The 27,601-nt window shown below is 42.4% G+C and overlaps 1 protein-coding gene and 1 long non-coding RNA gene across 2 annotated transcripts in view; one reads left to right on the plus strand and one right to left on the minus strand.

Moving 5' to 3' along the window:
* The window catches only part of LOC140103741 (uncharacterized), a 63,314-nt gene extending 56,619 nt beyond the window's left edge, over window positions 1–6,695 (plus strand). Inside the window, exon 3 of the long non-coding RNA XR_011850167.1 lies at window positions 6,569–6,695. This is a non-coding gene — a long non-coding RNA (uncharacterized lncRNA). The remainder of the gene's footprint in view (window positions 1–6,568) is intronic.
* On the minus strand, window positions 6,641–27,541 carry RFT1 (RFT1 glycolipid translocator homolog). The gene is made up of 13 exons (XM_072126960.1): window positions 27,369–27,541; window positions 26,424–26,509; window positions 25,671–25,787; window positions 24,830–25,019; window positions 21,180–21,281; window positions 20,585–20,719; window positions 20,146–20,224; window positions 20,016–20,066; window positions 15,115–15,245; window positions 14,857–15,001; window positions 13,307–13,412; window positions 10,861–11,110; window positions 6,641–6,805 (listed from the first exon to the last, which is right to left on the minus strand). The coding sequence occupies exons 1-13, from the start codon at window positions 27,462–27,464 to the stop codon at window positions 6,641–6,643; spliced, it is 1,653 nt and encodes a 550-aa protein (XP_071983061.1). The 5' UTR covers window positions 27,465–27,541.
* Between the last annotated feature and the right edge of the window lie 60 nt (window positions 27,542–27,601).

Raw genomic sequence — 27,601 nt, forward strand, 5'->3', positions numbered from 1 at the left:
GCCACATACAGGCACTATCCAAATTAAATTGTCTCCATAGCAGCCTCCACACGTTGTCTCCATTGCTACCTCCAAAAGTCGTCCATATAGCTGCCTCCATACATCGTCCCTTTATCAAACGAGGTGTGTCAGGCAGAAATTTGGGTTGTTTTCATGGATTCCACATCAAAGTTGTTAACTTTGTCGCCACCCTGCTGTGTTATCCACAAAATATACTGGCAAACTTTTACCATTTAGGGATATTATTTCAGCGCTTCTTGCGCATCTGTTTACATTCCCCTCACCCGGCATATCCTAAACTTATAAGAACGCTACTACACTTGATCTTATACAAAAGGTTCTTAGAAGTGCTGTTTGGGGAGTAGCCTAGAGACAGGGGCTTGGATTGGCGAAAGCTCGCCTGGCAGCGGAACGCCAGCTCCATGCGCATCATGCGCTTCTTGCGCATCTGTTTACATTCCCCTCACCCGCCATATCCCAAACTTATAAGAACGCTACTACACTTAACTTGGTGCAGGCTGGGACCGAGTCTGACCCTGGGGCTGGTCATATACTGCCGACGCAGAGAATTGTGGGGCCTACCTCGGTCCAGGTCTCAAAGGCCTACTATACCTCCTCCCACCCCTCCTCCACCTCCTCCTCCTCCGAATTACCATCCGTGGGCATGGCGCCATCAGTCGGTAGCTCTAGGCACAGCAGCAGTGCCGTCGCTAAGCGACAGCAGGCGGTGCTGAAACTGCTGAGCCTAGGCGATAAAAGGCACACCGCCCAAGAGCTATTACAGGGCATTCCACATCAAAGTTGTTAACTTTGTCGCCACCCTGCTGTCTAATCCCCAAAATATACTTGCAAACTTTTACCATTTAGGGATATTATTTCAGCGCTTCTTGCGCATCTGTTTACATTCCCCTCACCCGCCATATCCTAAACTTATAAGAACGCTACTACACTTGATCTTATACAAAAGGTTCTTAGAAGTGCTGTTTGGGGAGTAGCCTATAGACAGGGGCTTGGATTGGCGAAAGCTCGCCTGGCAGCGGAGCACCAGCTCCATGCCAAGATCCAACTAACATAGTTTTAACTGCAGCACCTTTAATCTACTACTAGTTCACTGCCTCCATACATGGTCCCCTTATCAAACGAGCTGTGTCAGGCAGAATTTTGGGTTGTTTTCATGGCTTCCATGTTAACTTTGTCGCCACCCTGCTGTGTAATCCACAAAATATACTGGCAAACTTTTATCATGTACCGATATTATTTGAGCGCTTCTTGCTCACCTCCTTTGGTTCCTCTCTGCCACCCATTGGTTTGAAGCCTGAGTCCATTTAGGGTATGTCGCCATGACACTCTCTAGCCTGCTGCCGCTGCCTCTGCATGCCGTCCCCTATAGTGTCAGGGTCAATTATTGGATGTTTTAGATGCTATCTAGCTTCATTCTGTCACTCTGTCATGGCCATGCTGTTGCCCATAATTTTGGCATAATGGTGCGATTATGCAGCCTCAGAGGCATCCATGCATGCTGCCCCTGCTGTTTCCTGTCCATTTCCGTGGTGTTTCCATCCTTTTCTGAGGTTCCCAGGTGTTTGGCCAAGCTTCCCTGTGCAGAGCCTTGGTCCCCTTGAAAAATGCTCGAGTCTCCCATTGACTTCAATGGGGTTCGTTATTCGAGACGAGCACTCGAGCATCGGGAAAAGTTCGTCTCGAATAACGAGTACCCGAGCATTTTAGTGTTCGCTCATCTCTAATTAAGGGAAATTTTACCACCAGGATGAGGGATTGTAGCCAAGCATACCTGCTTGTGTGTGCCCCATCTGGCAGAATCTGCTCTTCTTTTAGCTTCTTATACCCTCGTTTTTACAAAAACAGTAGTTTTTAAAAATTATGCAAATGAGTCTGAGGGGCTCCATAGATGTCAATAGTGCCTGGAGCCCCTCAGACTCATTTGCATAATATTTAAAATCTTTATTTTATTAAAAACAAGGGCATAAGAAGCTACAAGAAGACTGAACCAGGATCTGCTCTTTTTAAGCTCCTCATGCCCTTGTTTCTATGAAAAAAAGGCTTTAAAAAATATGCAAATGAGATGGAGGGGCTCCAGCTATGGAACCCTGAGCCCTTCAAGCTCATTTAGATGATTATTAAAGCCTTTTTTGATAAATCAAGGGCATAAGAAGGTAAATAAAGAGCAGATCCTTTCAGAGGGGCCCAAACCAACATGTAAGTGTACTTGGTTTACAATTTTTGATCCTGGTGGTAGATTTCTTTTAATGTGTTGGTCTTTAGACCAGCGCAGAGTAGAACTCTTTGATGCGACTTTGATGCTGGATGATTAATCTGGTGCAGTATAAGACTGGTGAGTTGTACTTTGCACCTCAGTTGGTCTAGTTTGCTGCACCACAATATTGAATTTTCTGGCACACAGGCTATTTTCTGTCCAGTCATGCCCGAGGACACACCACTTTTTCATATGAGTTGGGAAACTGCCTAAAAATTGTCTAAAACCTTCAATAGATGTTGATTGGCTGAGCCTCACAGGGCAGGTTGCTGGGGTGTCGGGGGCATGATGAGTGTTGGGCTCACAACAGCGTTTGTGCTTGTAAGAAGAGAGGACTGTAGATCCATGCCCCCAGAGCACGAGGCATTGTTAATTAGGGCTTGAATCTACAGATTAGAGGGTTATCCAATTCTTTAGCGAGTATAATAAAATTCTTAGAAAACTCACCATGTTGTTGTAACTTTCTTTGGAACAAGGTAACATCATCAGAATAAAACCAGCAGCACCTTTTGGAGGCCTTCAAGTGTTTCCAGGAAGGCGTTGTCTGGTTGCTGCACACAGCGGGAAAGCGAAATTGAAAGCGGGTCAGATTTTATGGATTTCACTATGCTCCCCAAATGACATCTCTACTTTATTATTTAGGTTGGTACAATCATGGGGATACTAAATTTGTATAGGTTTTATAATGGTTTCAAGAATTAAAGCCTCCTGTACAAAAAAATTTTGCCATCCTTTTTTATTTTGGACCAATATGTTTTTCATACTTTGGTGTATGCAACTGTTGCAATTTTTGATGATGTTTTCAATGCTACCATTCCTATTTTAGGACCGTACAACCTTTTAAATCAATTTTACGGATTTTTTTTATATTTTTAGTGTAAAACCGTAAATATATTTTGATCGGGCATTTTCAGACATGGCGATACCTAATGTGTTTATGATTTCTACCGTTTATTTATATTTACTGTATATCAGTTCTAGGGAAAGGGGGGTGATTTTTAATTTTTAGTTTTTTTAAATTTTATTTTTATTATTTTTCAGACCCCCTAGGGTACTTTAACCCTAGTTTGTCTGATTGATGCTACCATATACTGCCATACTACAGTATGGCAGTATAGGGGGATTTTCCTCCTCATTCATTACAATGTGCTAATCGCACATTGCAATCAATGGGTTAAAACCAGATAATCAACAGGCTCAGGACATGTACGTGGGCCCCCTCAGCAGCCCTGTACCCCGACACTTGTCCAGTCCATTTTCACAACTTTGGATATATGTAAATGTGTGAGATTCACACAAAAGAGGGAATTCTAGGACATTTTATGCATCCGCCCCTCTTTGGCTTATATTGCCTCCGCTGAGTGCATACGCCACTCAGCAGGAGTCTCTTTCCATCCTGCCTTTTTTGCTAGATACATTGGGGCACATTTACTTGCCCGTTCCTTGGAGTTCACAGAAAGTGCGTTGTCCGGCGATAATGCACATCTGCCATGATTCACATAGGTCGTGCACCCGATATCCTGCATGTGTCACTTCCCCGCTCAGGTCCACCGGAGTTCACCTTCTTCTTCCTGGTGCATGTAAGAGCATTGTCTTGCGACACAATTTGAATCTTAAATCCTGCGCTCAGTGCCAATCAGTCTGATCGTCCGATGGCATGACCCCCCCCAATTCGTGTCACATGGAAACCAGGGCAGCTTCGACAATTGCTAAATACCTGTCAAAGCCGTGTAAGCCCCGAAAACCTGTTCTAAAGTCATTCCCGGATGAAGTGACCATTTTTAAATGAAAGAGGATGCCGTAAGTCCTAAAGACCCATGTAACTAAAAGCGGAGAGGGAGACATAAATGCAAACACTCAACATGCACCAAAAAGGTGATCATATCTAAATACAGGAAGACATTTTTTTCCCAAAAATAAAAAGTTTATTAACTGCTTGTCACATGATAAGCAATAGATATAGTTTGTTATCCCCATAACCATCCGTAAAATGAGTTTAATAAAATATTTATCACAGAACAGCATAAAAAAGCAAATTAAAATTCCCAATGTAAAAATAATAAAATAAAAGAACATACGTTTAGAAATTTAAGTACAGTACAAACCGGGGCACCCAATTTTACCACCAAAAAAAACTAAACAAAACAAAAAACTAGTAAAACTTGACCACTGACTCGAGTACGAGCCTGTGGTAGAAAATGTATTGGTCAAACCCTCCCCTCACTAGTGAAATGCCCAGCAGCCTCCCCCCACTAGTGAAATGCCCATCAGCCTCCCCCCACTAATGGAATGCCCAGCAGCCTCCCCCACTAGTGAAATGCCCAGCAGCCTCCCCCCACTAGTGAAATGCCCAGCAGCCTCCCCCCACTAGTGAAATGCCCAGCAGCCTCCCCCACTAGTGAAATGCCCAGCATGATAAGCAATAGATACCGGGATATAGTTATAGTTGATTTCTGAAACCATGTAACACCGATCTTTGTTGAAAACATGTGCAATGTACTCTACTGTGTCTGCGGAAAAATAACCCACTGGTGACTTGTTCTCTTTAAAAGAAAACTGACAGGCAACTCCTTTAAAGGGAATGTATTACCGATATGGTACATATTATACACACACATATTAATTTTAGCGTTTCCCGCCAAATGCAAGTGTGTTTGGTCCAAGGCACGCCCCATTGTGCTAGAGCTGAGCTTGTTAAAGGGGTATTCTCGTCTGGGCAGTCACATTCAGTTTCACTAATCTTCCATTTATAAACATTTCTTCAATTGAATGTTATTAAAAAAAATGTTCCTGTGTGAAGATAATTTCTCATAAATGTAGTCATTCTGTCCCTTGGAAACGAGATGGCTTCCTCGGTTACGACCACGTCACACTCTGGCAGCGGTGGCCAGACATGAGCTATTGAGTCCTGTCTGACCTCCAGGATTCAGCAATCATTGTCACAGGACGGCTGTGGGTCATGTAGTAAATCCCGGACATTTCATATACAAAAACCTTTTGTTTCTTTGTGCAATCCCTCCAGCAGAGGTGGCCGTATCCGAGGAAGCCATCTTGTTTCTAAGGGACAAAATGACTGCATTTATCAGAAATTATTTTCACACAGGAACATATTTTTTAATAACATCTAATTGAAGAAATGTTTATATATGGCAGATTTATCAAACTGAATGTGAATGCCCAAACGAGAATAACCCTTTAACGCACCACTAGAGTTACGCGTGACTGCATCCTTTAGGGAAGAGAAATATACTTTGGGGAATGTCTCGAAAAGTAGAATCCCTTATAGTAGATTTCCTTAAAGAGGGGACATCCCAGGTTATATGAAGCATTCATACACAATCCAGATATCATATTAAAGGGGAGATTCCCCTGTTTAATGTGACACCAGAGGTTTAGGCATTTAAACGGTGTCCCCTCCAGCCTGTCAGCTGAAGCATAAGGAGCTGCAGGAAAGACCTGGCTTACAGTTTTGCAGAATTGTACATGCACCCTGCATTTGTACCTAAACTAGGGGAAGGGGTGATGAAATGATGCTGTACATATTTATATCATATTTGGTAAAAGTTCATTCAGTTTTACTTTTTAGTATTAAAAAATGAGAAAATGACTTATCAGCCAAATTTTTAAAAAGAAAAAAATGTTTATAAGAAATGGTTGTAAAAATGATGCAAATGAGACTGAGGGGCTCCAGGTACCATTGCCATCTACGAAGCTAAAAGTAGAGCAGGGGACACACACCAGCATGTAAGTGTGCTTGGTTTACAATCCTTCATCCTGGTGGTAGATGTCCTTTAAAGAAGTGCATAACAGAACTGCAAAAATTGACCTGGACATTCAGGTATCAATGATCCTCAGCACCACATTTTGAGAACAAAAACCCTAAATGAGCTAAAGCCCTTACTTTACGAACCAATAAGACACAACATACATTTAACAGTAGCATGAAGTGGCTCATGACCCTCCTGAATATTTTACCTTTAGGCCACGAGAATCACTGGAACAGTATTACACATCAGATGTAAAGGAAAAAAATGTATGAAAAATGATATTTAAATCTCCTATTCACCATATACTCCATTATTGCCCATAACACCTCTAAGAGATGCTAAGGAACTGTCCCATGTCCAATCATCCTTATATCTCCGTCAACTCTGATGCTGTGGAAGTGACCTGCAGGACGCTAACACTTCACAATGATGGCAGAATCCTATATATTAGAAGCAGTCAGAGTATCCTCATAATGTGCACGGTTCCTCTTGGATAACTCATATATATCCCTCTTGTTCCTTGCAGAATGTCCAGCGCACAGGACACCCAGTACATGAGTCGTGTGGGTTCATTGGAAGAGGCTCGGTTCTGCTTTGGTCACACTTTCTTCTTTGGCTTTTTGGAGAGGAAGTGGCTACGTATGAAGTGAGTCAGTTTTCCTTCGGACAGGAGCACGGCAGCCAGCGTTCCGGACAGACACATCGCTCCGACCAGGATGTGAGCCAGGCGGGACGGCCAGCCCATGTCACAGCACAGGCGTACCTGTTATAGAGGAGAGCGGTCACTTACATAGTATCACAAGGCAGGGCCACACATCAGATACACTTATCACCACAAGACAAAGAGATGTGTTAGATGTACCTTTCAAATGTTTTAATCTTTTTAGGTTAATAAAGATTTATCACTTTGGGCCAACACCGTGTACATCATAACACCCCCAAAGTGCAGACAGGATCAATATATATACTGTTTGGAACCCGTTCAGCTGGCAATACGCCTGGGGCTCTAGGCCACCCCCAATTTATGTTGTTTATTGGGTAATGTAGACTTATTTCTTGTTTACTATATTTGCTTTCTATTCCATGTCTTCTGGTGACCAGTGCTGCTTTATCCTATAGTTTACACCCTGCTGCGCTTCTATTACTTACATAGTAAAGTATAGATTGTATACATCTATTGCATTGAATGCTCACTGGGTCAACCATAGCATTCATTTTTCTATCTTTGACTTTCAAGAACTTCAGATATATGTACGTTGTATATATGTATATTGCATGAATTTTTTGATCCTTTCGGCACTTTGGGGTGTTATTATGTACACGCTGTTGTAAGTTGAATGTTTTTAATCTTTTCATGTTCATAAAGATTCATTACACATTTCTTTGTCTTGATAGTAGAATTGTCAATTATTAAAGTGAGGGCCAGAAGCAACACAGAATTTGTACAGGTGGTCCCCAACTGAAGGACAGCCAAATTACGTACGCCCCCTAGTTACAGACGGACCTCTCTGCCCCCTGTGACCTCTGGTGAATCTCTCTAGATGTTAAATTAGTCCCAGGCTGCAATAATCAGCTGTAAGGTGTCTGTAATGAAGCTTTATTGATAATCCTTGGTCCCTTAGAAAATCCAATTGTCACTGGGAAATTTTTTTTTGCTTCCGGGAGTTACAATTATTAGTTGTTTCGACTTACACACAAATTTAACTTAAAGGGGTTTTCCCATGAAGAAAAGTTAGGCCCTAAACATGGGATAGGGACTAACTTGCTGATCAGTTGGAATCTCAGTGCGGAGACCCCAGCAGATCGCAGAAACGACAGGTCAGTCGGACCCCTTGTCGCTCCGTCAGATTAACGGAGCAGACTGCCACACATGACCGTTCTGCTCCATTAAACTCTATGGAGCTGACAGAAATTGCTGAGCGCTCACCGATCTCCGTCAGCTCCATAGAGATTAATGGAGCAGAACGCTCATGCACGGCCGTCTGCTCCATTAATCTAACAGAGTGACAAGGGGTCCCTCGTTTTCGCAATCTGCGGGGGTCTCTGCACTGAGACCCCCACTGATCAGCAAGTTAGACCTTATCCACGCGATAGGGCCTAACTTTTTTTTGTGGAAAAACCCTTTTAAGCACAAACTTTAAAAAAAACCTGGAACCTGCCTCTATTTATAGAAGATTATTACGTTAAATAATTCTATTAATATTAAAACTACATATCACAGGTTTGGTATTTGTGAAATACATTTTTGCTTTACTAGTCTGGTCTTACTCTCTCTGTATTAAAGAAGAATTACAAGCTTTTTTTCCTGTTACTGGATTCATCGCAAAGGATAATCATTGTAATATTTTAACCAATCTGCATTTTGGGACGTGGGGAAATCTAAAAGGTTTATGATCTGCTTTGTGAATTTAGTTATATATCTGCGTTCTAGGCAATGGATGTTTTTACTGCTGTTGTAGATCCCCCTCGGGTATCTGAAGCTCACACGCTCATAGAATATGCTTCAATACAAATGTGGTGCAGAATATTGGCCGGCTCTAATAGAAGATGATAAATCAGGGGTCAGGGAGCCTCTTAGAGGTTTATAGCTTTCATGGAAAGCAAATGGCAACTCCCTTGAATGTGCCACAGCTGTTGACCATGGCACCAAACAGGTTAACTGCTACAATCCCTGCCAGCACCAATCACATCAGTTAACAGGTATCTATTGCACATACATTTTATATTAATATCAGTGGCGTAACAACCGCCGTAGCAGGCGTAGCAGTTGCTACGGGGCCCGGGCGCAGGGGGGCCCGTGATGGACGGGCAAAGAATAGTTTATTTACTTGCTTCCCGCCTCTGGCAGGAAGCCAGAATGCTGATTTGAGGAGCGGACCCCGAACCTAGGACAGACATCTGAATTAGAATTTGTTATGGATGTGATCCCGGGCCCGTCCCACTACCTCCACTGACGTGAAGGCCGCATATGAGGTGGGTGGGAAGGACCCGGGGGCACATCCATAACAAATTCTAATTCAGATGTCTGTCCCAGGCTCAGGAGCCGTCCCACTACCTCTGCTGCTAAACAAGCATGGCCTGCTCCGCACACCTAACATCTAGCCCCGCCCAGCTCACGTCCGGTGTGCACCGCACATGCGGCCCAGCCCGCCAACGTCACCTGCGGCCCGACCTGCCCAGCTCTCCGGCGGCCTAGCCCACCCATCTCACCTGCTACCTGCCCTGCCACCCAACTCACCGGCTGAAGGGCCCGCCCACCTCACCTGCTTCCTGACCCCGCCACCACGTCCCGACCCCACGTTCCAGGCAAGATACAGTGTGACATCCAGCGATGAAGGTGGGTGAGTATAATTAATACATATGTAAACTGTAAATTAATGTAAATATGCTGTATATGTGTGTATGTATTGTCTATATGTGTGTATGTATTGTGTATATGTGTGTGTATGTATTGTATATATGCTGTATATGTGTATGTATTGTATATATGCTGTATATGTGTGTATGTATGCTATATATGTGTGTATGTGTGTATATGCTGTATATCTGTGCGTATGTGTTGTATATCCTGGATGTGTGTGTATGTGTTATATATACTGGATGTGTGTGTATGTGTTGTATATACTGGATGTGTGTGTATGTGTTGTATATACTGGATGTGTGTGTATGTGTTGTATATACTGGATGTGTGTGTATGTGTTGTATATACTGGATGTGTGTGTATGTGTTATATATACTGGATGTGTGTGTATGTGTTATATATACTGGATGTGTGTGTATGTGTTGTATATATTGTATATACTGGATGTGTGTGTATATATTGTATATACTGGATTCGTGTGTATATATGCTGTATATCTGTGTGTGTATACTGGATGTGTGTGTGTATATGCTGTATATCTTTGTGTATGTTGTGTATATACTGGATGTGTGTGTATATACTGTATATCTGTCTGTATGTTGTGTATATACTGGATGCGTGTGTATATATGCTGTATATCTGTCTCTATGTTGTGTATATACTGGATGCGTGTGTATATATGCTGTATATCTGTCTCTATGTTGTGTATATACTGGATGTGTGTGTATATGCTGTATATCTTTGTGTATGTTGTGTATATACTGGATGTGTGTGTATATGCTGTATATCTTTGTGTATGTTGTGTATATACTGGATGTGTGTGTATATGCTGTATATCTTTGTGTATGTTGTGTATATACTGGATGTGTGTGTATATGCTGTATATCTTTGTGTATGTTGTGTATATACTGGATGTGTGTGTATATGCTGTATATCTTTGTGTATGTTGTGTATATACTGGATGTGTGTGTATATGCTGTATATCTTTGTGTATGTTGTGTATATACTGGATGTGTGTGTGTATGCTGTATATCTTTGTGTATGTTGTGTATATACTGGATGTGTGTGTATATGCTGTATATCTTTGTGTATGTTGTGTATATACTGGATGCGTGTATATATGCTGTATATCTGTCTCTATGTTGTGTATATACTGGATGCGTGTATATATACTGTATATCTGTCTGTATGTTGTAAATTCGATGTGCATATACTGTATGTGTATATGATGTGCATACGTGTGTAAAAATGATTACGCTTGTGTAAATGTGCATTTAAAAAAATATGTATTGGGAAGGGAAGGGGGCCCCATTCAAAGGTCTGCTATGGGGCCCAGCTTCTGCTGGTTACGCCCCTGATTAATATATATTTATTACACACACACACATATTATATATACAAACATACATACATACACACAGACATATAAAGTATAAAATATAATCCTATTTGATTACCTCTGAATATCCAGTCACTGCAGCACTAACTACAAGTACACATATTACTACAGGGGATGGTGCGAGCCCAGACAGCGGCCGGTAGGGACTGTCCCTATAATACTTCCAGATGTAATAGAGGCTGTGAGCGATCCGCAAGCCCATATTGAAGCAGTTTGCCAAGATGAATCCAATACTGCCGAGCCAGGAGGTCATGTAGTAGGAAAGGCACAGGAAACTCAGCGAGAGACCCAACATGATGTAGTTAAACCTAAGGGACACATGAAGAAATTAGTACAATTGTTATATTGGATGAGTAACAGTATCAATAATCGCAGATACATGTAACCCTCTTCTAATAGTTCACCAGCGGGAGGAGGTTGTGGCGTTTTGGAAGAGATGTATCAGTGTGCTAGACAACCATGTATAGTCCTCAGGCTCTTGCCTAACAAGTTAAAATGCTTTCTACACTTTATGTTTGGGTATCCCCTTTAACCAGAGGTAAAAAAAAACAAAAAAAACAAGTCTTTGTTTTGCTTGCTTTTGCAATGACAATTCAATTGGCCGTTGATATCTATGCGGGGACACGCCATCTATATGTGTCTTATCCAAAATGTGGTCAACCACATAATCATACTCGTTGATCATAATATCTAATATCGGATCCCTGATGAATGTAATCAGGAAACGCGTCGGATCATAACACTATCATGAGGAGTGCTAGCTTTAGGTAGAGAATATATCAGACTAGCCTAGCGAGTTTAGTGCCTAAACAGCACAGGTACAGGCTAGTGTCTCCGTCTCATTAGATAGCTGCTTCAGCCTCCCATCTACATCCCTCAGATCCCTATAGGCATTGACATACAATTATCTGAAGCCGGGGTCTGATCTCTAATGTTTTTAACACGTATATAACCTAGTTGTCTCTATCCTTTTATCAGTATGTATTAATAAGTGTTAGGTTTTATTACCAATCTTACTCTCGACATACCCACAGTGAATAAGCTTAACATAAGAGAGGTGAACAATCTTTATTTCTACACAGTGAATTTCTTTTGCAATGACAATGCCTGGTATTACAGCTGAACCCTCTTCACATCAATAAGATTGAGCTACAATACCAGACACAGCCCTAGAAAAGAGGCGGTGCGGTTTTTATACAGAGACTCTTCTATAATCATGGACAGTCTCTATAAATCTCCTAAAACTAATAAGAAGGCAGAATGCAGCTGGCACATGAGGCACAACAGAGGATACAGTTTTATTACTTCTAGATCAATTTCCTTGCCTTATTCATCATATTTATAGTTCAATCAATTCTATTCATCATATTTATATCATATCTCCGGCTTATAGTGAACTACTTCCTATGATGGATACATTTGTAGTAGAATGACATAAAGTTCTGAATGTTAACCTTTGTGCTGGGCACCCAAAGAGAGGGCTCCGAGTGCCACCTCTGGCACCCGTTCCATAGGTTCGCCACCACTGGTATAGGTGATATTGTAAGGTTTTAATGGAGTTAATAGGATTATTAAGGTACGACAATCTCCTGCCAGAGAATTCCCTTGCAAACAAAGGATCAGGTATGCTGAAATACGCCCTGCCCGATCCTCTCTTTCACTGATATAGACGAAATATATGTCATCTAAAGATCAAATGCACATTAGACGGATGGGAGACCATAGTTTAGTGCAGGGCCGGGCTTCATTGTGGGTGGTCACACAAGGACAGTGGAGACAGCGGCAGAGCACGGGCCAAGTGCTGTACAGTAGTAGGGCTCCTGGGTGGTGCGCCGGTGCATCTGATGATGCCGAGCTGTGACAGAGCAGGAAGTAACACCCTGCGTGTTCTGCCAGTATGGACAGTACAGCCCCCAGCACTGGCAACATAATGACATCACTAAGTTGCCGGTGCTGGGCGCCTTACTGCAGGCCCGATGACAGCTGCCATTGGAAGGACCAGAAGGAAAGTACGGTACTTTTTTTGTCTTAAATGCTGAAAGGAGCACAAACAAGAGGGCACTATAAATGGGGTCAATATAAAAGGGTCCATTGGGAGAGGGGGAACTATATATAGGGGCATAAGATGAGAGGGCACTATATATAGGGGCCTTATTGAGGGAGCATTATAAAAAGGGGGCAAAAAATTAAAGGGGACTATATATGTGGGCATAATGGGAGGGGCATAAAGAGAGGGGGCATTTTAAAGGAGGCACGATAAATATGGGCATAATGGAGGGGGCATTATGGATGGGGGCATAATATGAGGTGGTATTATGAAGGGGGACATTAAGTATTGGGTAGAACCAAGTATATTAACCTGGCCCTCAAACCATTCCACTTTTCATGTGGCCCCATGGAAAAATGAATTGCCCACCCCTGATCTAGTGTATAATGCCACTACATCTATTGGATCTCCCCATAAATATCTTTAGTTTTTTTTAGAGAGATCTGAAATGACTCACTTGTCTACTTCTTCTTTACTCATTGATGCAAAGGTAAAACACTCTGTTACACCATTGATGGCCAGGAGGAGAACATACAGACAGTAGAAGCGCAAGAGAACAGGACCTGAAAAACAATATTGGATCAGACAAATTAAATTACCAAATACTTATTTTCCACCATAATTTGCAAATAAATTCTTTGAAAATCTGACAGACAATGTGATTTTCTGGATCTGTTTTCTCATTTTGTCTCTCATAGTTGAGGTCTATCTATGATGTCAGGTACAGGCCTCATCTTTTTAAGTGGGAGAACTTGCACAATTGGTGGCTGACTAAGTACTTTTTTTTCCCCCACTGCATGTCCTGTAACAAGGTTGCACGGTACATCACAACCAAGAGATCCAATACATTCTCTATGCTAAACATTCTCTAGTCACATCCAGATCTGTATTCACAGGTTTATACATTACCCTCCAGTCATGAGGCCTAGCAGGATAGGCTCAGCCTCACAGGAGGCAGAGGATATGGCAGTGCCCAGGGTCAGACACATTAGAGGAACCATAAGGATTCTTTCCCTCTATGTTAAGAACCTAAACAATACATCATAGTTTAGCAGCCTAGTAAATGTTTCACAGAGATTAGCAACTCACAGTTAGGCTGCATTCACACGACCGCAAGGGGGACGTATATACGGCTGACGTATATACGGCCAATATACGTCCCCCATAGACGGCAATGGGCGTGCGGCGCCCTACGGGAGCGGTATGGTGGCGCACACGTGCGGCACCGTACTGCTCCGTGCCCCGTGAAAAAATAGGACATGTCATATATCCCTATGGAGAGGGGCGGGGGTGAGCAGCGCTCTCCCCCTCTCCCCGCACGCTGCCGTGTGCCCGCCGTGCTACGGTACGGCGGGCACCAGTCGTGTGAATGCAGCCTTACACTGTACATGGCAGCTTGGCATCGGCTGTATAACAAAATTTTACTCCTTGCTGAAGGGCAATTCTACCTTTGGACTTATCTCAACAATACAGCAAAAGTATATGCGATGCAGCTCTGGTTGTGAAAGGGGTCTTAAATATTGGTCTAGGCATAATGGGCTACTTTCCTTGTATGGATTTCGATAAGGAATCCATGGGTGAGGGGGGCTGTATCTAATGAATCCATAGGGTATGAGGAGGGCTTATATATAAGAACCGTGAGGGGGCTGGTTGGTATGAACTAGGGAAACTAGGGAATATTTTAGGACAGGAGACTGTTTTGATTTTCCGAATTTTGAATGCTGCCACGTGAGTTCACTGCAAAGGGGCCTACTGAGGCTCTGTCAAAAAGGGGCCTACTGAAACCGACTCTGACGTTGCGCATCAAGAGATTAATTTGAGAACCACTCCTCTTACACAAATCTTTAAACCATGTTTCAAAGAATACACCTATGGATTATAATGACCATTTCATGTATCTGAATGAAGTTTGGCTCTTGAACATTCTGCACCATGAAATAACTGAGATCAGGAGATAAAGTCAGACTATATCTTTATAACAGAGGACCATTTACTTATCCCCCTTACCAGAACCGCCACTAAGCAGGGATCCACCATAGATATCCAGTGCCAGCTGTGAATACGCATATCCAAACGCAATGATAACCAGGCCGATCAATGTCACCAGTTTCAGGAGCGACTCCAATACTTCAGAAGCAGCAGCGATCTCTTCCTATAAGAAACATAAAAGATAAGTCTATACTGGGCTTCCTGATTGTAGGGTCATCAACAACAACCTTTCTGTAATACATGTGTATTATACACAGAGGTGTAGCTCTTTCTTACCCTTCTTTGACTTTTGATATTTTTTCCTCTCTCCAACACCTTGGAAAAGTAGACGTAGAAGCTTTCTTCTATAGGCAAGAACACAAATCGCGCCACCAGAGATCCCAAGTTATTCACAATATCATAAACACCTGGGAAAAAAGTACATATTATAAGGAAAGATATAATATGAAAGATATATTATACACACACACAGTGGGTATGGAAAGTATTCAGACCCCTTTAAATTTATGTGTTTGTGTATGTATGAATCGGCACCGTCGCATTTGCAATCACTAAATTTTGCACAGCTGCCCTCTGTGACCCGGGGAAGGTCATAGACTAGTGCAATTTGCACATTGTAATGAATAATGTGGTAAATCCCCATATACTGCCATACAGTAGTATGGCAGTATATGGTAGGATCACTCAGACAACCTACAGTCATGGCCATAAGTTTTGAGAATGACACAAATATTATATTTTCACATGATCTGTTGCCCTCTGGTTTTTATGTGTTTGTCAGATGTTTTTATCACATACAGAAATACAAGTGCAATCATATTATGGGTAACAAAAGCTTTTATTGACAGTTAGAATGAGTTAATGCAGCAAGTCAATATTTGCAGTGTTGACCCCTCTTCTTCAGGACCTCTGCAATTCTCCCTGGCAGCTCTCAATCACCTTCTGGACCAAATCCTGACTGATCGCCGTCCATTCTTGCACAATCACTGCTGCATTTTGTCACAATTTGTTGGTTTTTGTTTATCCACCCGTCTCTTGATGATTGACCACAAGTTCTCAATGGGATTAAGATCTGGGGAGTTTCCAAGCCATGGACCCAAAATCTTTATATTTTGTTCACTGAGCCATTTAGTCATCACCTTTGCTTTATGGCAAGGTGCTACATCATACTGGAAAAGACATTGTTGATCACCAAACTGCTCTTGGACGGTTAGGAGAAGTTGCTCTTGGAGGACATTCTGGTGCCATTCTTTATTCATGGATGTGTTTTTAGGCAAGACTGTGAGAGCCGATTCCCTTGGCTGAGAAGCCGCCCCACACATGAATGGTTGCAGGACGCTTTACAGTTGGCATGAGACAAGACTGGTGGTATCGCTCACCTTGTCTTCTCTGAACAAGCAGTTTTCCAGATGTTCCAAACAATCGGAAAGGGGATTCAGAGAAAATGACTTTACCCCAGTCCTCAGCAGTGGTGTTTTTTCTGGAGAGAAGTGGCTTCTTTGCTGCTCTCCTTGACCCCAGGCCTTGCTCCAAGAGTCTCCGCAGTCTCACAGTGCATGCCGATGCACTCACACCTCCCTGCTGCCATTCCTGAGCAAGCTCTGCACTGCTGGTAGCCCAATCCCGAAGCTGAAACACTTTTAAGAGACGTCCTGGCACTTGCTGGTCCATCTTGGGCGCCCTGGAGCCTTTTTGGCAACAATGGAACCGCTCTCCTTGAATTCCTTGATGATGCGATAGATTGTTGACTGAGATGCAATCTTTCTAGCTGCGATACTCTTCCCTGTTAGGCCAGTTTTGTGCAGTGCAATGGTGACTGCACGTGTTTCTTTAGAGATAACCAAGGTTAACAGAAGAGAAACAATGATGCCAAGCACCAGCCTCATTTTAAAGTGTCCAGTGGTGTGATTCTTACTTAATCATGACAGATTGATCCAGTAACACAGGTGTGGGTGTTGTTGAGGACAACGATGTTAGATGATCCTTTTAAGGCAGGCCTGCAATGAAGTTGAAATGTGTTTTGGGGGAAAAAGTTCATTTTCTAAGCAAACTTTGCAATTAATTGCTGTTAAGCTGATCACTCTTTATAACATTCTTGAGTATATGCTAATTGCCATTATAAAACCTGATGCAGTAGACTTTGTAAAAATTAACATTTGTTTCATTATCAAAACTTATGGCCATGACTGTAATTAAAACATAATTACATAGCGCAAGATGCATCAAGAATATTGTCCGCTAGATGGCAGTGTTGACTGAAACTATTCAGACCATGACAATACTATGACAATATTGTAAAGGAATAAAACACATAAAAATTGCACCATACAATACAGTGTAAGATACTTAATGAGATGGGAGTCATGTCAGCAAGCCCGAGGCATGATCAATAGGTATTAGAATAACACAGGCTGCAGATCTCATCCAAACCGGTTACCAAAAGGACACAGTAACTGTAGTAGGAAATTGTAATAATTTAACATTCACATTAGGGGGCACCAGATGCCGGCACCTGGATATTAGAAGTATGAGACACCAGATAACTTTCAGGCTTCCATAGGTAGACCTACAGATAGGTAGATGGGATAGCCTCAAAGAGCTGTAATGGAGGAACAGGCTGTGGATCGTCTACGGTGCTACGGTACGTCTGCTGTGAAGTCCACTGCAAGCCGGTTGGGAATGTTGACGGAGAACATATTCCAGAAGCGAAAGTGTCCAGGAAGGCCATTAGGGTTCCTCAGGAAATACATGCCACCAATATAACGGACTGTAAGATGAAAGGGGTGACCCCACCTGTATGTTGCACCCCTGTGCTTTATGTAGTGGAGAAGAGACTGTAACTAACATCTCATACTGAGAGTGCAGGTAGAGACATCAGGGTACACACATATCTCCGAACCGTCCACTCGTTTTGCCTCCACAGACCAACCCACAATCTTTTCCTTGCCAGTAAAATCATGTCGACAGCACAAAAGATGTCTGGGGGCATCGTAGTCACAAGAGTCGGATACAATGGAAGATCTGTGTCACGCTCTCGGTCAGGTTGTCAACAGATGAGCTTTCAGAAAGGCCTTTTATATGTTATATTATTACACCTGCTATGGTTTTCCTGATTATTCAGAAGGAGTGTTAAGTGCTGCTGGATATGAGATCTGGATTGTCTTATTTCGAGCTCCATAGCAGGTACACATTCATCCATCACTACAGCCACATGTTTAATGTTTGAAGTACGAGTAGCCACTTCGTCAAGCTCCTCTCTGAACCCTTCGGGTGCATGGAGAGGGCTGAGCCCTCTCCATAGCCGGTAAGTCTTTGTTGCATATCACTTGCGATCGGTGCTAGCAAAGCTGCCAGCGGCTTCAAAAAGATGGCGGCACATGGGCACCACTGTCTTGTTGAAGAATGTCGCTCCCCGTGACGTCATTTCGGGGCGGCGAGCGGTCAACGTGACAGTCTTGGGTCTTCCGAAGGCCCAAGGCTGTCTCGTTTTAACTCATTGCGATTTGCCCATTGTAATGAATGAGGAGGAAAATCCCCATATACTGCTATACTGTAGTACAGCAGTATATGGTAGGATCAATCAGACAACCTAGGGTTAAAATACTCTAGGGGGGTCTGAAAAATAGTAAAAAAAAAAGTTTAAATAAAAGGATATTATAAAAAAAAAAATTTGAATCACCCCCCCTTTCCTTAGAAGTCATATAAATACAAATAAACAGTAAAAAAAAATCATAAAACACATTAGGTAACGCCGTATCCGAAAATGCCCGATCTATCAAAGTATCATAACAGGTTTTTCACTGTGTTTCACCCCGTAACAGAAGTTGAAAATGCCACTTTTTTGCCATTTTTAAAAATATTCAAAAATTCTATAAAAAGTGATCAAAAGATTGGACAGTCATAAATATGGTAGCGACAAAAACATCATAAAAATGCACAAAAAATGACACCACCCACAGCTCCATACACCAAAGTATAAAAAAAATTATTAGCGCCAGAAGATGGCAAATTAAAAAAAAAAATAAACATTTTTTGTACAGGAGGTTTTCACTTTTTTCTACGTATGTAAACAATATAAAAAAGTATACAAATTTGTTATCCCTGTGATTGCACCGACCCAAAGAATAAAGTAGACACGTAATTTTGGCCGCACAGTGAAAGCCATAAAATCGAAGCCCACAAGAAAATGGCGCTGATGCGCTTTTTTCACAATTTTCACTGCTTTTGGAATTTTTTTCCCGCTTCCCAGTACACGGCATGGAATATTAAATACCATCACTATGAAGTGCAATCTATTATGCCGAAAACAAGCCAGCTCTTTAGGTGTAAAAATAAAAAAGTTATAGATGAGGAGTGAAAAATGGAAATGAAAAAAACAAAAAAGGGCCAGGTCGTTAAGGGGGCTCTGCTGGACATTTTATTAATGAGGGGAGGCTACGGTGGACATTTTATTATATCAAACCAATCAAAATGTTATTCTGTGAACAGAGGATAACAGTTAAAAGGTTATACCCATCTGGGCATTTACATTTAATTTAATTCATTTGCCATATGTAAACATTTCTTCAATTGGATGTTATTAAAAAAAATGTTCCTGTGTAAAGATAATTTCTCATAAAATGTAGTAGTTTTGTCCCTTAGAAACGAGATGGCTTCCTCGGATACGACCACATTTTGGCAGCAGTGGCCAGACATGCGCTACTGAGCTCTGCCTGACCTTCTGGCTTCAGGGATCAGGGACAGGATGGCTGTGCGACATTTAGTAACTCCCAGACATTTCATATACAAAAACCTTTTGTTTCTTTGTGCAATCCCTCCAGCAGAGGTGGTCGTATCCGAGGAAGCTATCTCGTTTCTAAGGGACAAAATCACTACATTTATGAGAAATTATCTTCACACAGGAACATCTTATTGAAAAAATGTTTATATATGGCAGATTTATCAAACTGAATGTGAATGCCCAGACGAGAATACCCCTTTAAACCTTCAGGTGTGTACCTTATTAGGTACATCGGTGATGGTAGGTTTTCTTTAATAAACAAGCAGCACATGACTAAAAACAATGTTCGTGTGCGGGAGGCTTTTGGGAAAGTTGAAGAGGGAGCATCAATGACCAGGATTACCCTTTAATTTTTTGTGTGTTGTGCACATTGAAGTCATAGCAGCTGCAGACTTACCTTGGTCTCCAAATGACAATACATTCAGAAAGGTCATCACATAGCGCTCCCCTGCAACAAGAGAAACAACCATTAGTTGTAACTTATTTTAAAGTCCAAAGAGCAGACGGTGATGGAAGTGTAGACCGACCTTCTGTCAGGATTTGTTTCAGGAATGACTGCTTGAAGAAGCTCCATGCTAGCCAGGCCTGTTTCCAATCCAGAAAGTCCTGTTACGGAGATACAATGATACAGATGATAACTTTGGGGACTTTCATTTCTATACAGAAATTTGTCTGATTACATCTGACCCCCAACAACAGATACAAAACATGCTTCTGGCATTTTATATACCGTATATACTCAAGTATAAGCTGACCCAAGTATAAGCCGAGGCCCCTAATTTTACCACACAAAAACCTGGTAAAACCTATATTTTTTTTACTCCAGTATAAACGTGTTTGGGTAAGAGTTTGGGTTTTCAGCACATTTTTTTCTCAAGTACATATGGTATGTCTGCTTTATGCTCAATGTGGTGTACACATTTACACACATTCCCTGTGATATATGGACTATATTATATGTTGTACCTGAGATACAGAGTAACGGGGTAAAAACTCCATCATGCTCCGAAGGGGAAAGGATTTTTTCTCTGCCTCCTGAGAACCAAGGAACTTCACAAAATAGAGTATGTAACACAGAGAAAGCAGGCTGGTGTACAGGACCTTAGACAAACAGAGCTGCTGTTAAAGGGATTGTACCTGTGCATAGGGTATAACAAGCTCATTGAGGGTCCGTATGCTGGGACCCCCCAGCAATGGGGAGATCAAGGGTTCCGTCTCACTAATTGGAGAGCATACTGTATGTCTCTATGACTGCTCTATTCAACAGTATATTGTCTAGCCACTCCATTCATTAGGGAGAACAGGACCCCCTTCTCCAAACTGCTGGGGTCCCAGTAGTCAGACCCTCACTCACAAGTTATCATATATTACATAGATAGAGGATAACATGGAAACTTGGTACAACTACATCAATTGGGTGGGTCTACATAAACAACAGCAACATAAAGGGTCTATTTTGCAAGAATGAAATCAACCAACCAATCAAAATGCCAACCAGTTGTGGGTTTAAAGTTATCTAATCTTATTATAAATGGTCAAGATGAAAAAGAGTATCTCTTACCTGAGCCAGTGAAAAAATGACAAGTCCCCATTGCGGCCAAATTAGTACCAGAAGAACTGTAACAGAACAACGGGCAATGATTGCCAGACTCTCAGCAATGACCTAAAACAAGCCATAGTAGTGAATATACAGTCACTATACAGGACTCTAAAACTAGATAAGAGTCAAACAGTACAAGATATCTTCTGACAGACAAGTTTAGGTCAAATTTCTTCAGTCAAAACACATTTAAAACGGGTCGTTAAGGGGTTCATAAACAGTTAAAAATATATATTTTTTAAATAAACGCAAAACTTTAAAAAAAAAAAATTCAAAATCACTTTAAGTGTTCAAAAGTTATAACCATATAAAGCGATGCATCTCAGAATCCAAAAAAATGGGGCTGAGCCTTAAGCTAAAAACTGGCTGAAGGGGTTAAATGTGCAAGAAAGGCAAAAGGAAAAAGAAGAACACAGGAACTTATTTCTATAACAAGGTATACTTTAATTTATACTTTTTTTTATGTATAATTTTAATTTATATGCACAATTAATTTATAAAATGTTGTTGAATGTTTAGTTATGCTTTAAGTCTGACAGCCAGGGGCCGGGTTCACACGTTATTTCATCGTTTTCTGCATTAGTTATTGTGAGCCAAAACCAGGTTTGGAGATGACACAGAGATAAGGTAGAATGGAAATATTGGACGGTCCGTCTGACCCCTCCTGGTTTTTGCTGCCAATAACCGATACAAAAACCTGATGAAATAACTGAGATGTGAACTAGCGGATACGTTTGTACTTTATAATATAATGTAGCTCCACAATTCACCATGTCCCAATTGATGTCTATATGAACATTTCCAAAAAATGAATGAGGTCCATGCAGGGCAAATATAAAGCCTCCGTACACAATAGATCAAAACTGGGCGAATTCACCATCTATAGTGCACGGGGCTTTCAGACATGTCCTACAGCAGGTGTCAGGGGAAGATTAGGATTGGACATTTTGAGATTTAGTTGGTGATCCTTTTGTTCTTGGGAGACAAAGGGTGTCAGATAAAAATGAAAAAAGGGAAAAATACATTTTTCAGCCATGTGTTGAGATGCCGGGTGCACGGACAAACTGAGCCGGATCAGTACATAATGTTGTAGAGAAGACTGTGAATCCAGCAGCCAGGTAGATATGAAGGCAAATATATATACACACTTGTCTTCATATCTGCCTGGCTGCTGGATTCACCGTCTTCTCTACACAAGTGGACATGTGAATGAAGAAGTTGGGAGAGATAGTGTTAGTTAAAAAAAAGGTTTGACTGACAACTCGCCTCATGTTGGCGGAGCCCTAATTATGTAATATGTAGCAGAAATAAAGAGATAAAGTTGTAGAGTTTTACACAGGTCATTTTTCCTACATGTAAGACCAGGATGAAGGATTGTAAACCAAGCACACTTACATGCTGGTGTGTGCCCCCTCTGACAGGATCTGCTCTTCTATAAGCTTCCTACACCCTTGTTTTAAGAAGAAAAAGATCCTGAGAGGCTCCAGACTCCATTGAAGCCTAAAAAACAGGGCATAAGAAGCTTAAAGAAGAGCTGATGCTACTAGAGAGGGCACACACCAGTATGTCAGTGTGCTTGGTTTATAATCCTTCGTCCTGGTGGTTGATGCCCTTTTAAGGGTATCCCAAATAAGTAATAACTTAGAAAAGCTTAGATCTACTCTCACCGGCCACTTTATTAGGTACACCTGTCCAACTGCTCGTTAACACTTAATTTCTAATCAGCCAATCACATGGCGGAAACTCAGTGCATTTAGACATGTAGACATGGTCAAGACAATCTCCTGCAGTTCAAACCGAGCATCAGTATGGGGAAGAAAGGTGATTTGAGTGCCTTTGAACGTGGCATGGTTGTTGGTGCCAGAAGGGCTGGTCTGAGTATTTCAGAAACTGCTGATCTATTGGGATTTTTACACACAACCATCTCTAGGGTTTACAGAGAATGATCCGAAAAAGAAAAAACATCCAGTGAGCCGCAGTTCTGTGGGCGGAAATGCCTTGTTGATGCCAGAGGTCAGAGGAGAATGGGCAGACTGGTTCGAGCTGATAGAAAGGCAACAGTGACTCAAATCGCCACCCGTTACAACCAAGGTAGGCAGAAGAGCATCTCTGAACGCACAGTACGTCGAACTTTGAGGCAGATGGGCTACAGCAGCAGAAGACCACACCGGGTGCCACTCCTTTCAGCTAAGAACAGGAAACTGAGGCTACAATTTGCACAAGCTCATCGAAATTGGACAGTAGAAGATTGGAAAAACGTTGCCTGGTCTGATGAGTCTCGATTTCTGCTGCGGCATTCGGATGGTAGGGTCAGAATTTGGCGTCAACAACATGAAAGCATGGATCCATCCTGCCTTGTATCAACGGTTCAGGCTGGTAGTGGTGGTGTCATGGTGTGGGGAATATTTTCTTGGCACTCTTTGGGCCCCATGGTACCAATTGAGCATCGTTGCAACGCCACAGCCTACCTGAGTATTGTTGCTGACCATGCCCATCCCTTTATGACCACAATGTACCCAACATCTGATGGCTACTTTCAGCAGGATAATGCGCCATGTCATAAAGCTGGAATCATCTCAGACTGGTTTCTTGAACATGACAATGAGGTCACTGTACTCAAATGGCCTCCACAGTCACCAGATCTCAATACAATAGAGCAGTGGTGGCGAACCTTTTAGCAGCTGAGTGCCCAAAAAGCAACCCAAAACCCTCCTTATTTATTGTGAGGTGCCAACCAAAAATTAAAGCAGTAACTTATTGCTCCCTGCTCTGCAACAACTTTCAATCATATTGGCCTCCTGAGGACAGCAACACAGTAGAAAGATAGAAAATGTTAGCTTCTTTCCAGTGTCCCTCTGTACACAGAGAATCGTGGGGCCAGCAAAAGGTCCTCCAAAAATAATTTGGCCCTGTCTTTTCATTTATCCCTCTTCCTACAGCCCCAAGTAGCAAAGTAAGTATCAATATATGAGTGAAAGCAGCATCTTTTAAGTTGCTTGGAACTGCAGGAAGATTCTTTGAGTCCTGTCTGGTGCGCTGGGGCAATGGCCCGGGTGCCCACAAAAAGGGCTCAGAGTGCCGCCTCTGGCACCCGTGCCATAGGTTCGCCACCACTGCAATAGAGCATCTTTGGGATGTGGTGGAACGGGAGATTCGCATCATGGATGTGCAGCCGACAAGTCTGCGGCAACTGTGTGATGCCATCATGTCAATATGGACCAAAATCTCTGAGGAATGCTTCCAGCACCTTGTTGAATCTATGCCATGAAGAATTGAGGCAGTTCTGAAGGCAAAAGGGGGTAGAACCCGTTACTAGCATGGTGTACCTAATAAAGTGGCCGGTGAGTGTTTGTAGCAGCAGCTTGATTCCATGTCCCCATTCAAAAAATGATGCAAATAAAAGTGCACATGTTTATGGGGAGGTTGTGGGGATTGCGATTCACTGCACAAGTTTGCTCTTTTATGCAGAGTTGTGAATTATGCGTTTGGCTGGGTCTGCTACATCTATAGTTCTTCTGGGTGCAGATATGGCACCTCCTGGATCACACATAATACGGATATCATTCAGAAGAAAATGACAAGCATATGACAACACAATATCACATACGTACCTTTAGCCTGACAAAGAGATGAGCCTGTGCAAGGACCCAGAACGGTTCTGATACTAGCTCAATTACTGCAGAAATTCCAAATGCCAGAACTCCAGTGCCATAATGTGGGATAACAGCCGGGTCTGGAACCTCCAACACATTCAGCCAAAGCCACCCTAATGCAAAAGACCAGCAGACGCCTAGTGGTACTCTACAAATACATAAAAACATTGCATTTATACAGACTACATACATAACACAAGGTTTTACTAAAGACAGCATCAGTCAGCTATGTCAAGATGATGCATCCTGTGGATGCTACTCCTGCCTGTAGCGAATAGGAAGGAATTAAATGAGAACCTCAATAGCCTCAAAATACCCCAATAGCCTTCTTAAATACTCGTGGCAGTGACACATCAGAACAGCTGAGAAGAGGAGATTTGCCATATTACATAGCTGTTAACATTGTGTTTACAAAATGTATGCGTTAACATTGCATTTTTTGTAAACGCAATATTACCAGGTATGTAATCGGGCAGATCTCCTCTTCTCAGCTGTTCTGATGCGTTTGAAATGCATGCGTTACTGCCACAAGTGAATGCACCCTTAGGAGAGAATTTAATTGCTGTCGATATGCAAATCTAAGAAAACGATCTGCAAAACTAAACCCTGTCTATAATCAGACCCAGTAAAATGAATGAAGAACTGGTTAAGTTTGTGCACTACCACTTGTTATGATTACTGGGGGTCCCTACATATACAAGACTGGAAAAGGGGACCTGCATACAGTGGGGGACAATCTGGGACAGAGTGTTTTTTGTACCCCACGTTGAGCCCCCTTTACTTCATGTGAGATACTTACGCCAGCCACGTGAGGTTAACGGTGCGTCTCCAGCTCTGCTGTGCGGAATGACTCAAACAAGCTTTACGGAAGGCTTCCCGGGCAAGGAACACCACTGTGGTGTAAAGGAGGGTCAGCCTGAGATAAGAGGAGATGAATATCTGGTACAACATTAGGAAGCTCAATACTCATTTCAGGAAAATATGAAAAGCTTTCCAGGATGGGATAAGAAAAAACGCGCCTCCTTTGTGTACCTTGTCAGGCAGCTCCTCTGACACCAAGCATGACCTACAAGAGGCCTTATGACATGCATTATATATAGATATATACATATATGGGATAGTGCTGGCAGTGGTCGACCTAGTGGGTCATAGGTCACCCATAGGAACCCATATACTGTGCAGGTTTTAAGTTTTCGCCTCTCTATGAAATATTGCTGTCTGCAGCTCCATTCCAGTACTAAATATGAAAGTTCATTCTATAAATTATATATAAAATATATATAATGGACATTCAGAGCTTTTGCATTTTGCATAGAATGGAGCTGCAGACAGCAATATGTCATACAGAGGAGAAAACTTAAAACCTGCACAGTAAATGGGTTCCTATGGGTGACCTATGACCCAATAGGTCGACCACTGCCAGCACTTTCCCGGTGCACAGGTAAATATACTGCAAAGACAATGTAAAAAGGTCGCAATACATGTGTCTACGGTAGTCTACAGAACATATGACATAATATACATAAATAATGGGCACTGTGAAGAAACTTACCGCACGTTTACAATCCCGATTATCTCCTTAGAGACATAACGCAGGGTGAAGGCGTTTAGGGCAAATGTCAGGACACGGAAGACGACCTGTACAAACAAGATCATATACAGTGTGAGGAAACATTATGGGGCACTGGATGGATAGAAAGTGCTGGTTCTGAGTCCGGGAATGGAGAGGAGACTTCTGCTTCATTACCACACACTTGCTACACATTGAAGAAGTTTTATTATTGACAATCTGCTACTAAATTACTGCAGAGTCCCCCCAAAACAAGCCCCTCATACACATTTTTTTAAATGTCTTAGGCTACATTCACACTGACGTATATACGGCCGATATACGTCCTCCATAGACGTCAATGGGCGCGCGGCACCCTACGGGAGCGGTACGGTGCAGCACACGTGCGGCACCGTACCGCTCCGTACCCGGAAAAAGATAGGACCTGTCCTATATTTCTCCGTAGTACGGCGACATGCGCCATTAATTCCTATGGAGAGGGGCAGGGGTGAGCTGCGCTCACCTCCTCCTCCTCTCCCCGTACACTGCCGTTGTCCGCTACGGTACGGGCGGGCAACGGCAGTGTGAATATAGCCTAAAAAGTAAGAAAACAAACAAAACCTATTTAACCCCGGTATCACCATCATCGCACCGTCCTGCAGACTAAAGTTAACTTTTATTGCATTTTTACTGCACAGTTAGCAAATCTAAAAGGTAATTTCAAAGTTGTATTTTTTTTCCCCAATTCCACCAAGTATATTGCAATATGTGGAAGATCCACATCAAGGAGCCAATGGAAAGTATGACTTGTCCCACAAAAAACAATCCCTCATATGGACAGAGAAGTAAAAAAAAGTTCTTGGAAAGCAAAAGATGAAATAAAACAGGGAGGGAATAATCTGAGAGATGTATGAGGTTGAGTGCACAGCAGTAGGGATCACACTGTACCTGCAGGGCCATGGTAGAAGATGCCAGCCTGGTGGTGTCCTGGAGCACTTGCTGCTGCTGCTGCTGCTGGGCGGCCATGATGCGGGCTGCTGTCATCCATACGAGCCGCCGCCGATCAGCTGATCCCTACTGTACACCCGGAAAAGATGAAAGCGCTGAAAGGACCTTAGGTGACGTAGCGGCCACGTGATCAGTCACATGTGTGGGAGGGGTCAGGGCGCGGACTGTGCTCT

This window comes from Engystomops pustulosus, chromosome 10 (genome assembly GCF_040894005.1).
Source record: "Engystomops pustulosus chromosome 10, aEngPut4.maternal, whole genome shotgun sequence".
Classification (NCBI taxonomy): domain Eukaryota; kingdom Metazoa; phylum Chordata; class Amphibia; order Anura; family Leptodactylidae; genus Engystomops; species Engystomops pustulosus.

Coding starts and splice junctions, on each gene's coding strand:
- RFT1 (XM_072126960.1), bottom strand. CDS start 27,464: ATGACAGCAGCCCGCATCATGGCCGCCCAGCAGCAGCAGCAGCAGCAA. Junction 20,720..21,179: donor TCATTTTTTCACTGGCTCAG/GTAAGAGATACT, acceptor TGTTTGTCTAAG/GTCCTGTACACCAGCCTGCT. Junction 13,413..14,856: donor CCTGCTTAGTGGCGGTTCTG/GTAAGGGGGATA, acceptor ATTGTTTTTCAG/GTCCTGTTCTCTTGCGCTTC.